Source organism: Mustela putorius, unplaced genomic scaffold, assembly GCF_011764305.1.
Source record: "Mustela putorius furo isolate JIRA1106 unplaced genomic scaffold, ASM1176430v1.1 tig00004191_pilon_pilon_pilon, whole genome shotgun sequence".
Taxonomy (NCBI): Eukaryota; Metazoa; Chordata; class Mammalia; order Carnivora; family Mustelidae; genus Mustela; species Mustela putorius.
The window spans coordinates 310,296-326,349 of record NW_025422307.1 but is presented as its reverse complement, the minus strand read 5'-3'; the positions used below and the strand labels follow the sequence as shown (position 1 = coordinate 326,349).

Below are 16,054 nucleotides of genomic sequence, written 5' to 3'. Positions count from 1 at the left end.
GTTTGATCTTGCTGAAGGATTTTTTTTCCTGTATTGTTGAATGCCATTCGCTGTTATTTTATTGAGGGGGATTTTTGCAACTGTGTTCATCAGACAAGTTAGCTTGTAATTTTTTTTTGTACTGTCTTCACTTTTGAGGTCAAAATAGTGCTGGCCTCCTAGAATGAATTTGGAAGTTTTCTTTTTTGGGAATGCTGTTTGAAGGATAGGGATTAACTCTCCTTTATGTTTCATAGAATTCACTTGTGAATCCATCTAGTCCAATTTCGTTTGTTGGGAGGTTTTTGTTTTTTTTTTTTTTTTTTTTTGATTACTGATTCAATGTCATTATTAGTAATTGGTTCAAATTTTTTTTCTTTTACTTTATTTTTCCTTTAGATTTTATCTATTTACTGAGCATAAGCAGGGGGATCAGCAGACAGAGGGAGAGGGAGAAGCAGTCTCCCCACTGAGCAGGAGCCCAATGAGGGGCTCGACCGAAGACTCTGGGATCATGACCTGAGCTATCCAGGTGCCTGATGGGGCAGCTCTTTGACACCTTGAAAGTGAAGATGCAGATGTTCCCTGACCTATACCGGGGCCTCACTGATTGCTGCCTCAAGACCTACTCCCAGGTGGGCTTCTGCGGCCTCTACAAGGGGACCAGCCCAGGGCTGATCGCCAACATCACCGAGAACTCGGTCCTCTTCATGTGCTACAGCTTCTGCCAACAGGTAGTGTAGGAGGTGGTTGGATTGGAGAAGCAGGCCAGGCTGAGGTGAGTTGTGGGTACTAACACTTTCTTCCTTTGTTTAGAAAGAAAACGTTGTTGCCCAGTCAAAATTTGTATGATACCTTATGGGAAGAGTGTTTCCTTTTTTAAAATAACCACATTGTTTCTGATTGTGAAGTTGTCATGTAAAACTTGCAGAAGGCTGGTCAGTAATGCACTGTAAATAAGGAGGTGCCCTTACGTGCTGCTGTTCTTCAGGAAGATGCTTTTCAGATGCCCTGGTGGTACTGCTTCTCTTGTGGGCACCAGGGCTAGACGGGAGCCACAGGTGCAACTTGTGAGCCAAGCTTTGGGTTCCCCTTCATCAGAGTGCAGAGGACTGGAAGAAGCTGCCTGAGCCAGACAGGCTGGAGAGCAACTTGGAATTTTAGGAGGAGCTGGAAGCGTCTGTGAAGATGCGGATGGACTGACTCTTTGGCCAAGTCTGCCCAAACATCAGACTTCGGCTTGTGCCGCGTCCTCCCTTGCATATTTATTTACACAGAGACCATAGAGGATTCAGGAACCACTGGCATGTGTAGCCCTCCCTTTTTTGAACGTTGATTTATTTTAAATCATTGAAAATTGTATCAGGATAATGGTTGGGCAGATAGCCGTATGGGTTGTTTCGGTAGGAACTGGAAACCCATTTGCAACTCTGGTCCCACCTGACTGTAGGCCCCTTCTGTACAGAAGTGTTCTCTGGAGACGCCTAGTGATCTCAAAGATGTGCCCTTTTGTAAGCAGGGTTTTTTTCTTCACGGATGGAACGTGTTTTTTAAAGGCATGGGACTGGGTGGAATCACCCAGGGAGATAGCATCTATAGAGGGCTGTTATGGTTTCCAGAACCTTCTGGCACAGAAGTGTCATGAAGAGGAAAAGGAAGTAAAGCAATAAGCAGGAGAGAAACCAGGAGAGTGTGAGATCTCATGCTAGAGACTGACAGAACACTGTAGCGACTGTCACTCTTCCTGCTAGAGGGAGACACTTTCTCTGGGACAAGATGGGACATTTAGGTCCCCTGCGACATTCCCAGAGGAGGATGCCTTATGGAGAAGATGGAGGTAGGAAGCAGCCACATGAGGTCCTGGAGGAAGTCCTACACAGCCCAGAAGCCATTCTGTTTCATGTGGTCTCACCCCGTACCCTCCTCTCCCATCCTGGTGAGGTAGGAGGGAGCTGCGTCTTCATCCCACACAACAGTGTTTGCTTATTACCTGGCAGGGAATGGCCACCTTAGAGTTGATGGAGCTGGGGCACCCACACCTGTCCTGTTTTGTTCATCCCTCCTCATGATCCTATGAGAGCAGCAGAGCTCTCCCTGCTGTTTTTTTTAAAGATGGGGACTCCAACTTGCAGATACTGGCTTAGGATCCTATTACTTGAGCTCATAACTGAGCACAGGACCCAGAGCTGTGTCTTCCGAGTCCCCGTCCAGAACTCTTGCCGTAAGACCAGAGTCGGGACTCTAGACTGTGGTAGGGGTCAGGTCTAGAGGAAGGCGTGGTCAGTAGAGGCAATGAAAGGAAAGCACTGCTTGGAAGAGCCTGCCGTGAATTTCAGCAATGATACCGTAAATATTTGCATGTCCTTGGCTTGAATGCCACCCCGAGTAGAGTTCTCCTCTGACCTTTGTCCACATGGGGTCCTAACACAGCAGGAGGGTTCAGGTACAGGTTTGTTGAATGGGAGATAAGCAGCCGATTCTTACCAAATCCCATCCTGTGCCTGCTGCGGTTTCAGTTCTGGGTCTAACGCCTCTCCTGCAGGTGCATCCTGGGGCCCCGCGCGCCTCACTGGGCGCCCAGGTAGGGGAGAGGACTCAAAGTCCACTGCAGGTGTGCTTTGGCCTTGCTGTTGCACTAGAACAGCGTGCTCATACTCGGGCCCCTGATTCTTAGGCTGAAGGGCTTCCACACCGATCGATGCCATCTTTGTTCCCGCAAACCTGGCCGTTCTGGCTGCTGGTCAGCAAATTGACAAAGGGTACCCGAGGGAAATGAAGTGCATGTGCTCGGTCTGTTAGGCTTTTGCTCACGGTTTGGGGAAAGCTTGGAAGAGGATCTCTGTAGCCGGGGAGTGGTCGCTTCACGGGGGTGTGGCGTCCTGGTGGTTAGGTGACTCAGGCTGCTGGCTTGACAGGTGAGAGTCAGGGAGCCAATCGTCCTGTGAGCAGCTCACTCTTCCTGCCCAGTCCCGGGTGCCAGCAGAGCTCTTGTGACCGAACACTCTGGGGCTGGAAGGGATCTTATTTTCTGACCCTTGTGAACGCTCAAGAGAATTCCTGACAGTTAATCTCTCAGACTTTTCCCCGTATTTTTGAACTCTGATGGGACCTCGCTTTCACAGCCCTGCTGGTGACTGTGGCTGCTTGTACCAGACCCTCCTGTGGTGAAATGAATGCTTGTGTTTCGTGCATTTGCTTCTCCGTTTAGATTCCCGGTGTAGCCATTTTACCTCCAGCCCTGGAGCTTGCTGACCCCTCCTTCACGCCCTCCTCCCCCGTCCTCGCTCCCGCTGCCCTCTGGGCCCGAGGTCAGGAGGTCGTCAGCGGAACTGGGAAATCTTTTTTGCAATGAGCAGCTTTTTGGTTAAAGATTTATTCTGGGCTTTCATCTGCAACAGTTACTTTGTACATGGGGTTGTTCCAGGGTGGATTTGGGGCATGCAGGGATGGCCCCAGAACCTCGCTTTATGAAGCTTAGTGGCAGATACGCCGAAGTATCGTGATGGTGTGTCTTTGGGGTGGTGGCTTCTGCATAGAGGCTTAGGCATGGGGGATACATTCCGTGCGTGTCGCTATGACTATGACTAATAAAAGGAGCTGGATTTTGCAGTCAGGCAGAGCCAGGTCTGAATCCTAGCATTGCCACATGGTAGTGGTGTGACTTCAGGTACATTAGGTATTCTTTTTTTTTTTTTTAAAGATTTTATTTATTTATTTGACAGAGAGAGATCACAAGCAGGTAGAGAGGCAGGCAGAGAGAGAGGAAGGGAGGCAGGCTCCCCGCCAAGCAGAGAGCCTGAAGCGGGGCTCGATCCCAGGACCCTGGGATCATGACCTGAGCCGAAGGCAGAGGCTTTAACCCATTGAGCCACCCAGGCACCCCTTCCTAAGGTAGTTTTAAGGAAAGTAATTGTTGGTTCCAAAAACTTAAGCGAATGGACACCTTGCACAAAGGTAAGTATCGGTTGACAATATTTTAGGTGTGGCTATATACTCCTGGCCTACACAGGGGTATATGGTACCTTGGGGTTAAGACTTGGTTCAGAAGGCAGGCCAGTCCTGTTGAGTTGGATCACTGTGTTACATTCCCATTATAGAATGGGAGCTGAGTTGTAAGAAGGACCTAGATAATGACTGATGCCTGATAAAACCTTCTGAAATGCTTTTGATCACCGGGGGGTTTGATTCTTCACAGGTCCAAGGGAAATCACCTGCTGAGAGCACTGTGAAGATAAAACACACCAAAGATGTGGTTTCTGCTGCTGTTTTCCTGACAGAGAAGGCCTGCCATGGCGCACACCGTCAGGAAGAGGGGTCTAGACAGAAAGGATCCTGCATTACTACTGTTCCAGGGCTCTGATCAGCCTGAAATAGAAGTTCTTGCCTACTTACTTTCTAAGAACTAAATCCTCGGTGCTTCTTGCCCTGTAGAGTTTCTAAGAATTTCCTTTGTCTTGCCTTCAAGTAACATCTACTCCCTTACTCCTTCACTGCACTAACACAAAGCGAAAAGACCGTAAGCACTTGAACAGATTCCTTCTATACCCACCCGTTCGAAAGAAAGGTAGAGGAGGGTAGGCACAGAAGGAGGTAGAGGAGTGGGCGAATACGAGGGCATTTGATTCTTGCTGAGCTGTACAGCTCCTTATTGTAATTTCTCTTACTCACTGTTGAACAAAAGTGGGTATTGGCTCTTTTACATCTTGGATAATATCCAAAATGTATGAATGCAGGTTTTTTTTTTTTTTTTTTTCAATGAACCAAAAAGTGAATTTGTTTATTGAGAGCAAGAGGATGCAAGCAATATAGAAATCAGAACTTGTCTGGCTTTCCCTGACTTTTCTTTCTCTGCCTGTCAAATGTGCGTTGGATTTTATTTGTACATGTTCTGAGCGTCCCGGTCTGCTCCTGGAATCCTTTATACAGGGGTAAGCTGTGGGCAGATTCCTGAAGACCACCTCCACCAACCACCCTTGGGCAGAAACGGTCATCAGGCAGGAGTGTTGGCTCAGTAGCACCTACTTTCCCCTTATTTCTTGTGTACCATGAAATAGACCTTGCCTGTGATGGTGAGCCTTGCAACTAGGAAAAAGCAGCTCTAGGAACCCGCCCTGCCATGGTTGCCCTGGTCCAGGTCCATCATTGTTTTGTCCACACTCAGAGGAGGTCTTTCTGATTTTCCAGAAATCCAGGATACTCCTTCTCCAGGAATGTTCTCAGGGCTTCCTTTGCTGAGTGGCACACTTGGAAAATGTGAACATGGTTCCATTTGAGACGGGGTTCTGGCGTGGTCTGCTGAAGTCTTGGCCAGAGGCACGGTGGCCACACACAGCTCTCTATGAATACACGCTTTAATGATATTTCCTAGCTGTTGGAAAGTTCAAGTGAGAACCGCTGTCCTAAAATAAAAGGATCTGTGCTTCTCTGAGATTTCCTCCCTGTAGAAGCCTCATTTTCAGAATTTGGGTCCCTGGGTTTCTAGAATCAGCCATTCCCTGCCTGCCCAGGGTTGAGCCAGGCCTGCCACTGGATGGAAGTGCCAGCCTCATCCCCAGCCCCCCATTTCCCTGGCCCTAAGCACAGCTCCCTGTCTCCCTGCAGCACAGTCTGGTCCGTGGTGAAGGGCATCCTCAGGAAGGACGGCCCCTTGGGCTTCTACCACGGCCTCTCCAGCACCTTACCCGAGAGGTGCCCGGCTATTTCCTCTTCTTTGGCGGCTACGAGCTGAGCAGGTCGTTTTTTGCATCAGGAAGATCGAAGGATGAGCTAGGTAAGCATTTGGCTGGGCCAGGCCGCGCCCTACAGTGGCCTGCTTGTTGCAGAGGCTGTGGGGGTCTGCTAGGCACGGAGGTTTCTGGAGGCTTGGAAAGGACCTTGGCACCTTCCTCTGGGTGCACTCATGTCCTTGCCACGGGGGTGAAGCTGTGCATCCCAGACTTCTTTACTGGAGTAACATTTTAGGGGAGAATATAGAAATTACTTTCCTGTGGGAAATCACCTGTAAAGCATTTTGCATTAAGCATAAAACTTGGTAACAAATCTTGAGTGTGTTTCCAGAGGACTGAAAAGTGTCATTCTTTCTAGCTTGTCCTGTGTACCTGCCTGACGCAATCACGTCAATGTTTGGCTTGCAGGAATGATTACTTGTTAATTCTCAAACACATCACTTCAGTGTTTTGGGCTTATTCTGGGGTTCGGCAAGTCCCAGGCTTAACTGTCGTGTTTAATAAGACAACTTTGTCTTTCATGGTAAAGGAAGAATCAGGGCTGTGGGGCATTAACATAATGAAATACTGCAGACTGAGAGGGTTGGAAAAAACATGACCTGTGTTTCAGTGGCCACTGTTCTCATTCCCATGGGGTGGGGGGGCGGGTTGCCCTGTTGCTGGGGGCCTGTTCTGTGTGGACCAGTCCTTCGTAGGGCAGGCCAGGAGGGCCACAGCGCCACAGTGGCCAGCACTGATCTGGTCCTGTGATGAGGGGCAGACCCAGAGTGCCACATGGGACCTTGTGTCCTCTGAGCAGAGCCCAAAGGGGGCTCGATCCCTGAGATCAGGACCTGAGCTGAAGGCAGATGCCTTACTGACTGAGCCACAGGTGCCCGAAGTATCAGCATTTTTATTTGCATCTACCTGCACCCACTACCACCTTGACCTCTGGAAATGCTGTCCTTGAGACAAAAATGCTGTTGGCTGCTTTCCTCCTCCAGGTCCTGTCCCTTTGATGTTAAGTGGTGGAGTTGTTGGGATCTGCCTCTGGCTTGCTGTATACCCAGTGGATTGCGTCAAATCCAGAATTCATGTACTTTCCATCTGGAAAACAGGCAGGATTTATCAGAACCTTTATAAGCATTGTGAAAAATGAAGGTGAGTCTGCTCATTGCAGAAATGGAGTGGGTATGTCTAGACCGGTCATTTCGCTGTAACCCTCGTGGAGGTCGATCTCGTGTGTGTGGTTGCTCTCTTCCCCTGCCCCCTGTCCTTCTTCTAGCCCCCCTGCCTTAGCTTGCTTCCATTCTCCAGAATGTTTGCTGTCCTTGTTCCTCGCTTCTGGGCCAGGATTCTTTGTTCTAAATAGCCCGGAGGGAACTTTAAAACTCCAGATTGTGCCTAAGGGGACAAATGCTTGGAAGTCAGCACCCCTTGTTCTATAGAGTATAGACAGTATCAGAAAAGGATCTCTAACAGAACCACTAAAGGATTTAAAAGAATGTGCTGCAAGTCCGTAATGCTCAGACTTCCTGAAGGTGATTGGCTCTGAATTTTGAGAGTTAACGTAGGAGTATCAAGATTTCCTAGGACATGTTTGTATTTGTATAACGCCCGGATCGTGCCTCTGGTGAGCAGAGACCTGTCCTTTCAGCATCCTCTCTACATCTTCCACCTCGGGATGTGAACTTGATTTTGCGAGAGCGCGGCCACAGGGTGTGGAAACGGTTCAGTTCATACTCCAGAGTTGCATAAAGCCTCATAGTTGCGCAGAGCCCTACGCCTCCCTCATCCACTTGGATCTTCATAACAGTCTGGGCAGTGCCAGCTGTGGACACGGGACTGTGCTTTTGGCCCAGTGTCTTGCGGTTCTTGTCCTCCCGAATGAATCTGTGAGGCTGCTGCCCTCCTGTGTTCTGGGGCTGCTTCTCTCTGCCCAGGTGAGGCCTCGCTCTGCCCGGTCCATATACCAGGAGCGAGTCCGGGACTCGTGTGTGGTACCTGAGCGTCGCCAAGATTTGCTGGAACACTGGATGCCTGGCCTCGTTGCTGTGAGCCTCCATCCTTCCCGTTCATCCAGGGACACCTGGACAGAAGCCCTTCCGTCCCTTGTCGGCATTCTGTGTGTTGTCTGGATCTGTCGGTGTCCAGCCCTGGGCTCTGCGGCTTTACAGGGTCTCTCTGAGAAGGGGCATCTCAGTCTTTGATCACTTCTTGTCTTCTAGGAATAACGGCCTTATATTCTGGACTGAAACCCACAGTGATCCGAGCGTTCCCTGCCAATGGGGCGCTCTTTCTGGCCTACGAATACTGACTGATGAGTCAGTTCGAAGCCTACTGAAGTGTCTTGGTGAAACGAAATCCAGGTTTAGGCACGTGACCCCAACAGTTCATCTCAGGGTTTCACGGAGTACAAGACCAATGGGGAATTATTTTGGTTTCATAGGAGTTCTATTTTTTTGGTCTTCCCTTATTCTCTAAATCTTAAACTTTGTGAAAAGGGCCTCCATTTTATCCTATTAATTTCTGCCCATAATCGTACTGAAATCGAACTCAGTTGCTGCTCTTGTCCTTGGTGGGACATTTAGGGTGAGCTGCGGCCTTACACAGCATCTGAAAGGCTAAATATAGCTCCCTCGGGACTTTGCATAAACCTGTATGTGTCCGTGCAGCTTGCATGGTTACATGTTAGAAGGCGTCATTTGGTTCCATGTTTAATTCTCAGATCTCACCAGAAAAACTCTGAGGTAACCATGTTTCATGAAGATGACTATGAATGATTCCTTACTCTAGATGTAGGCTCTCTTTTAGAACCTTTGTACATGCACTGTGCTAAGTGGCTGAAGTTCAGTTTTTCTGTGGTGCTTGACAACTGAACTATCTGTGTAGATTTTGTAGAGGAGAACATATCCGCAAACTGGTGTGGCTTCCATGTTCACGATTTAAGTTAGGAGTAAGCCTCTTGGACTTTCCCAAGATGTTCTACTGTTAAAATAGTGCCATTCACTTCCTAGGTGGGATCATCTTGTGCCCCTGACACATTGTGAGGTGTGGTGAGAGCAGCACGCCCCTCACCTGTGCCAGCTCCCCTTCTCTCCCAAAGAACACCCCCTCTGCTGGGCCTTGGGTTGAGGGAGGTGCTGAGGGGAGGGGGCCCTGCTGCTGTGCTTTGTGAAGGCCCATGACCGCCAGCAGGCCTGCTCTTCTGTCTCTGGGTCCTGGCCTGGGTAGGATTGCAGATTATTTCTTTGGACCTTCTTTGGCCTGCTGATGCACTTTGGCCCACTCACTCACTCACTGCCTCCACCGACCAGAGACCCTTCCCGGGAGCAGAGTGCCAAAGCCAAGAGAAGCCCTTGTTCCCTGTCTGGTGCCTGAAGGACAGTGCTCATGGGCAAGGTCCTCTTTTGGATGGAACTGGACAGAACCGAGGACTTGTCCTCCACAGTGAGTGATGTTGGGGTGACCCCTTTGTTTACATTTATCTCAGGATCGCTAACTGCCATGTTTCTTATTGGGTTGGAGCCTTTTACATTTGGTACTGGCAGTCCGTGGATTTTCAGGATTGTATATAGGGGGTGACTTTACAAAGCAATGAAACAAGCCAAGTAATTTTATTTAGCTATGCCATACGAATGCACTAACCACCACCACAAACTCCAGGTCACCTGGTGGAAGAGGGTCCCTTCTTGTCCCCACTTAGGCAAGCCTCATCATACCGTGCTGCTCCAAGACCAGCAAGGGCTCTCTCCGAAACCAGTGTTCTTAAGCAGGCTGACTCTGCTAACATCTGTCCCGTGTGTGTCTGTCCTTGTTGGCACAGTGTCCCCCTCGAGTGAAACCTCTGGTTACCTGAAGCTTTTTGTTCTCTGCAGAGGCTCTGTGCTAACTCTAGCCCACGCGCCAGAACCCAGAGGGTCGGGGCAGTGAGCAGCTGCTCTTTCTGAATACTGCAGCTGTGCAAGTTGGCCCACCAGCAGCATTCTTCTTCTGCCTGGTTGTGTGGATGGGGTTGATGTAGCAGGAAACTGTTCTATTTTTTTAAAGTAGCTAAATTTCCTATTATGTTTTGGATAATTCTATTCCAGGGTAGTCCGATCTATTTAAAAAAAAAAAAAAAAAAAAAAAAAAACAGTATCATTCTGATGTACCATGATGTAAGATTCTCGAGTTGTTCAAGGAAGTATTTATGTCAGGTTGTAAGGAGGCAAGCCTGTAAATTGTCCTTATGTGAGCAAAAGCACAAGAGTGTAGCAACTCAATGGCCAGGAATTTGGATGCATCTTGGAGGGTTAGGGAAGAGGAACCCTAACTGTAATCTTCTTTCAAAAAGCAAGTCTTGAAAATTGGGGTTTTCTCCTTAGTGCCAGCTAAGTATCTACGCCCCACCCCTGCCCCCTGTCCATTTACCTAAGTCTGCCACCTGGTCTGCCCCTCTGGCTTATGGCTGCATGCATGTTCAAGGGAACAGTACAAACTATGTTTCTGTAACACGTATTATAGCAAGTAATGTAGTCAGATCTTTTCCTAAAGAGCCTTTAGATGGGCTTTTGCACCTGTAGCTGAGACCCTTTGAGGACTATTTGGAGGGAAAAAGAGCACCTGCATCCAGGCATGTTCATAAATAAGGACATTTTATTTATATAATATATAAATATATAAGCATATACATAATGACGTTAAGGTACTTAGAATAAAACAACATCCAGCAACGAAGAGAATAGGATTCCCTGTGGACACTGGACTAACCAGTGTTTATAGTGAAAAGATGATCTTCACAGAGTTCCCTACATTTAAATGAAGTTGGCTGGGAGCAGAGTCTGTGTCAGGGGCTGTACTTTAAAATCATCTAGATTTCTCTAGGCAGACATTTCCTTTGACTTCACGGTGATGTTACAAAGAGAAAGAATCTACTGTAACGTCTGCTTATGTTTACCCAGATTCTCTTGTCCTCCAAGGACTGCCTGTGTAATTGAAGCTTGTATCACAAGCTCTGCCGGGACTGTTTATAGGAACGGTCCTATGGGCTCAAGCCTCGTACTGGTGCCAGTCGGAGGTTTGTTAAATAGCTTAGAAATGACCTCTTTAATCTGACATTACACATGTGAAAGCAGGGACTACTTACCCAATAATACATAATAAACCTCACGCAAAATTGTGAGGAATCATTTTAAATGTTATTTTGATATGAAAGTTCTTTTAAACTCTTAACTTTGGCACACAGTCCCCAGGAACAGTAGTTCTCTCAACTCTGGCATACCTCCTTCAGGAAAGAAAAAGGACCACTAACCTTTTATAATGTATATACTTAAGGTGTCAAAAATGTGTATGTAAATGTACTGTAAGTATACATGCAAGGAAGGAGGGTTAGGAGACCTAAATGTGTGGCAGGGATGGTGGAGAACAGTATTCTAGTATCTCACTTCATCAAAATACAGCTCGACTGCAAAGTCCTCATGGTAGATGTTCCAGGTTTTTTTATGTGGATTATCCAGTTGGTTCCGTGGAAGGTAAAGCCTAGGAAAGAAGAAACATGTTTCAAGCACAGAAGGCCAACCAGGGTTAGTCTTAGTCCCTCTCCTGTGCCTCAGTTGGCACATACAAGTGGAAGGGCTTGGTAACATCTGGGATGGTCAATGTTGGGGCAGTCAGTAAGGCTGTTTGTAATTCCCGAAATGCTCCTTCTGCCTCAGCTGTCCACTCTACCATGGTGAGTCCTCCCTTAGCCAGTTCACAGAGAGGTCGCACCATCTCCGCGCACCGTGGTATCCACAGCTTGCAGCAGCCCAGCGTCCCAAGGAACTCCCTCATGGAGACCGAAGCCTAAATAAGTGGCGTGGCTCTGACAGAGCTGTGTTTGTATTGCTGACCCCCGATACCTTTTTCCCTGCAGAGTCTGCAAGAGAGCTCTTGTCCCCCACAAGCAAGACCCATAGTCCTTAGCAGTTATTTCTACTATTCCCACTAACTCAGTCCTCCTTCAAGTACTAGAGAACTAGAATTCTAGAGAACTTCCAGACTCAGGAACAAATTTTTAGATAGGGAAGAAGTTTCTCTGGAATAATCTTCAGTTAATAAAAAAAAAAAAAAAGATTTCCCAGTTTAGTCACTAGAAAGTTATTTTGAAATGGGAGAGTATTGATTTTTTTTTAAAAGATTTTATTTATTTATTTGACCACAAGTAGGCAGAGAGGCAGGCAGAGAGAGAGGGAGAAGCAGGCTCCCTGCCGAGCAGAGAGCACAGAGCCAGATGTGGGGCTGGATCCCCAGACCCTGGGATCGTGACCTGAGCTGAAGTCAGAGGCTTAACCCACTGAGCCTCCCAGGTACCCGTTAAATAGTATTTTTAATCTAATATTTAGCTTATGAAAAATGAGAATGTTTGCCATTGTCATTGCTCCGAACATGAGTGTGTAACTTCTCCTGAGATGTCACAAAGTGTACAAGTGTTACTCTTTACATGAATTTCTAAGCCTCAGTGGCTTTGTTTTCCTATTGAAATCATCAAGCAGAACTGCCAACAACTAACAGTGTTGATCAAGTTAAAGTTTGTGCCCTCCTCCACCCCCTGCTTGCTCCGCGTTATGGGAAAATCTGTTCAATAGTGAAATGGTATGTGTGTGTGGAAGCAAGTGACCTCGGTGGTTCCCATACCAGACGGGCTCCCCTTTGATCCCTGAAGCCGGTCTGAACACTCGCTCAGTCAGTGGTCCGAAGCAGGAGCTCCACTACAAGCAGTACTGGCCTGGGCAGTGTTTCTTAATTTTGTGATTTTCAAGGGCCATGAGATGAAAACTCTCTCATGTGTGGGTATTCTTGTCATTAATACTGACAGTCAACTATCAGTGTAACTGCTGCTTGTAGAAATGGATGAGGTCTTTGGACATAAAGTGGCATCAGTCTCTGGTCAGCACGATGTAAACTAGGTTGGAGGACTATTGTTTAATTTATATAGAAAAAAACACATTTCCTTAAATTTTGATAGGAATGGCAAGAAAAAGCCATTTCTTAAAGGCTCCTTTGTGTCATGAGCCGAGGGTTATAGAGGTTAAGTGCTGTGTGTCTAAGGGCTCTAATTGTTCAACATATATAGAAAGGAGGGAAAAGGAGGAATTTTAATCTCTTTGGAATTAGTTTTTAGTATCATTTTTACTATGAAAGTTAACTTTTTTTTTTTTTTTTAATTTTAGGATCTTCCTAAATATGACAAGTGTCCATTTTCCTTTTGGTTCCATACATCTTTTGTACAAAATAACAGGTATGGCTCTAGTAGAAATGGCTTAATCTCCAAGATCTGTGTAAGGCAGAATGGCACTCCTGCCCTCAATTTATAGAAACCAAGAAATCCTCAAGTCCCCCATTCTTCATTATGTAAAATATAGGGTTACTGTTGAGAACCACTGTGGCCTTTTCCTCAAAGTCCATGCCATAGGACTGTGTCATAGGAGCTGAGACGTATTCTAATCAGATCTAGGTGTGGTGATAAATCCTTCCCCTTGCAAGTGTAGCAGGAGTCTGCTCAGTTACTCCGAATGGGCAGGTCCACCGTGTGTGGACTGACTGATGTGGTCTACTGGTGACCTACCACCTACCACATTCTAGGCCAGAAAGGAAAGCATCCTCGAGGAAGGCTTTAGCTAGTTTAAAGGTGACTGATACAACTAGATCTAGGGCAGAAGTTAGAGGACACAGTAAGCATCCGTGAAGACAGCTTAAAAAAAAAATCATGGGGCACCTGGGTGGCTCAGTGGGTTAAGTCCTCTGCCTTCTGCTCAGGTCATTATCTCAGGGTCTTGGGATCGAGCCCCACATCGGGCTCTCTGTTCGGCAGGGAGCCTGCTTCCCCCTCTCTCTCTGCTTCCCTCTCTGCCTACTTGTGATCTCTGTCAAATAATAAAATAGTATTTTTAAAATTTTGTTAACATGAATTATGTATATGTTCAAAGGAAAGATCTCATTTTTGTGTGTGTGTGGTTTTTTTTTTTTCTTCCATTTTAGTATGGTATGAATTTCTTTTTGCCTTTTTTTTTTAATTTTTTTTTATTAACATACAATGTATTTTTATCCCCAGGGGTACAGATCTGTGAATCGCCAGGTTTATACACTTAACAGCACTCACCAAAGCACATACCCTCCCCAATGTCCATAACCTCACCCCTGTCCCAAAGAAATAGAAAAATGTTCCATGCTCATGGATTAGAGGAACAAATATTGGGAAAATGTCTATGCTACATAAAGAAATCTACACATTTAATGCAATCCCATCCATGTTTTTCAATGAAATAGAACAAATAATCTTAAAATTTATATGGAACCAGAAAATACCTCAAATAGCCAAAGGAATACTGAAAAAGAAAGCCAAAGTTGGTGGCATCACAATTCCGGACTTCAAGCTCTTACAAAGCTGACATCATCAAGACAGTACAGTACTGGCACAAAAACAGATACATAGGTCAATGGAACAGAACAGAGAGCCCAGAAATAGACCCTCAACTCTATGGTCAACTAATCTTCGACAAAGCAGGAAAGAATGTCCAATGGATAAAAGACAGCCTCTTCGACAAATGGTGCTGGGAAAATTGGACCTCTTCCTTACACCGCACATGAAAATAGACTCCAAATGGATGAAGGACCTCCATGTGAGAAAGGAATCCATCCAAATCCTTGAGGAGAACACAGGCAGCAACCTCTTTGACCTCAGCCAGAGCAACTTCTTCCTAGGAACATCACCAAAGGCAAGGGAAGCAAGGGAATAAATGAACTTTTGGGACTTCATCAAGATCAAAAACTTTTGCACAGCAAAGGAAACAGTTCACGAAATCAAAAGACATCTGACAGAATGGGAGAAGATATTTGCAAACAACAAATCAGATAAAGGGCTAGTATAAAAATCTATAGAGCTTAGCAAACTCAACAGCCAAAGAACAAATACTCCAATCAAGAAATGGGATTGGGAGGGAGACAAACCATAAGTGACTCTTAATCTCACAAAACAAACTGAGGGTTGCTGGGGGGAGGGGAGTTGGGGGAAGGGGGGTGGGGTTATGGACATTGGGGAGGCTATGTGCTATGGTGAGTGCTGTGAAGGGTGTAAACCTGGTGATTTACAGACCTGTACCCCTGGGGATAAAAATATGTTTATGAAAAATAAAAAAATAGGGACGCCTGGGTGGCTCAGTTGGTTGGACGACTGCCTTTGGCTCAGGTCATGATCTCGGAGTCCTGGGATCGAGTCCCGCATCGGGCTCCCAGCTCCATGGGGAGTCTGCTTCTCCCTCTGACCTTCTCCTCACTCATGCTCTCTCTCTCACTGTCTCTCTCTCAAATAAATAAAATCTTTAAAAAAAAAAAAAAAGAAAAAGAAAGAAAAAAAAGAAATGGGCAGAGGACATGAATAGACATTTCTGCAAAGACGACATCCAGATGGCCAACAGACACATGAAAAAATATTCCACATCACTTAGCATCAGGGAAATACAAATCAAAACCACAATGAGATACCACCTTACACCAGTCAGAATGACTAAAATTAACAAGTCAGAAAAATGACAGATGCTGGTGAGGTTGCGGAGAAAGGGGAACCCTCCTACACTGCTGGTGGGAATGCAAGCTGGTGCAGCCACTCTGGAAAACAGTGTGGAGGTTCCTCAAAAAACTGAAAATAGAGCTACCCTATGACCCAGCGATTGCGCTGCTGGGTATATATCCTAAAGATACAAACGTGGTGCTCCAAAGGGGCACGTGCACCTGAATGTTTATGGCAGCAATGTCCACAATAGGCAAACTATGGAAAGAACCTAGATGTCCAGCAACAGATGAATGGATAAAGAAGAGGTGGTATATATATATATATATATATATATATATATATATACATACATACACACACACATATATATATATATAAAGGAATACTATGCAGCCATCAAAAGAAATGAAATCTTGCCATTTGTGACGTTGTGGGTGGAACTAGAGGGTATTATGCTTAGCGAAGTGAGTCAGTCAGAGAAAGACAACTATCATATGATCTCCCTGGTATGAGGAAGTGGAGATGCAACATGGAGGGTTTGGGGGGATAGGAAAAGAAAAAATGAAAGAAGATGGGATCAGGAGGGAGACAAACCATAAAAGACTCAATCTCAAAAAACAGAGTTGCTGAGGGGAGTGGGGATGGGATAGGGTGGTGGGGATATGGACATTGGGGAGGGTATGTGCTATGATGAGTGCTGTGAAATGTGTAAACCTGGCGAGTTACAGACTTGTACCCCTGGGGATAAAAACACATCATATGTTTATTAGAAATTTTTTTTAAAAGTGCTCTGACAGTATTTACAATTAAACATTTTTGGGGCACTTCGGTGGCTCAG

General features: G+C 46.2%; 1 protein-coding gene across 15 annotated transcripts in view; it reads left to right on the top strand.

The window, feature by feature from the left end:
* The first annotated feature begins 407 nt into the window (after positions 1–407).
* Positions 408–16,054, top strand: part of LOC123389915 (mitochondrial ornithine transporter 1-like) — a 280,730-nt gene continuing 265,083 nt past the window's right edge. Inside the window, exons 1-6 of one of the 15 annotated variants that reach the window (XR_006604591.1) lie at positions 494–757; positions 4,175–4,495; positions 5,581–5,749; positions 6,689–6,845; positions 12,878–12,945; positions 13,759–13,819. Coding sequence is in view for 5 of the 15 variants with exons in the window: in XM_045072812.1 (XP_044928747.1) it covers positions 519–614; positions 5,581–5,749; positions 6,689–6,843 (420 nt within the window). In the remaining 10 variants the exon portion in view is untranslated. Of the gene's footprint in view, positions 758–4,174; positions 4,496–5,531; positions 5,750–6,688; positions 9,135–11,869; positions 11,908–11,953; positions 12,014–12,877; positions 13,242–13,758; positions 13,820–16,054 lie in introns of those variants that run through there. The other 14 variants (XR_006604588.1, XR_006604590.1, XR_006604586.1 and 11 more) reach the window with 14 other exon arrangements.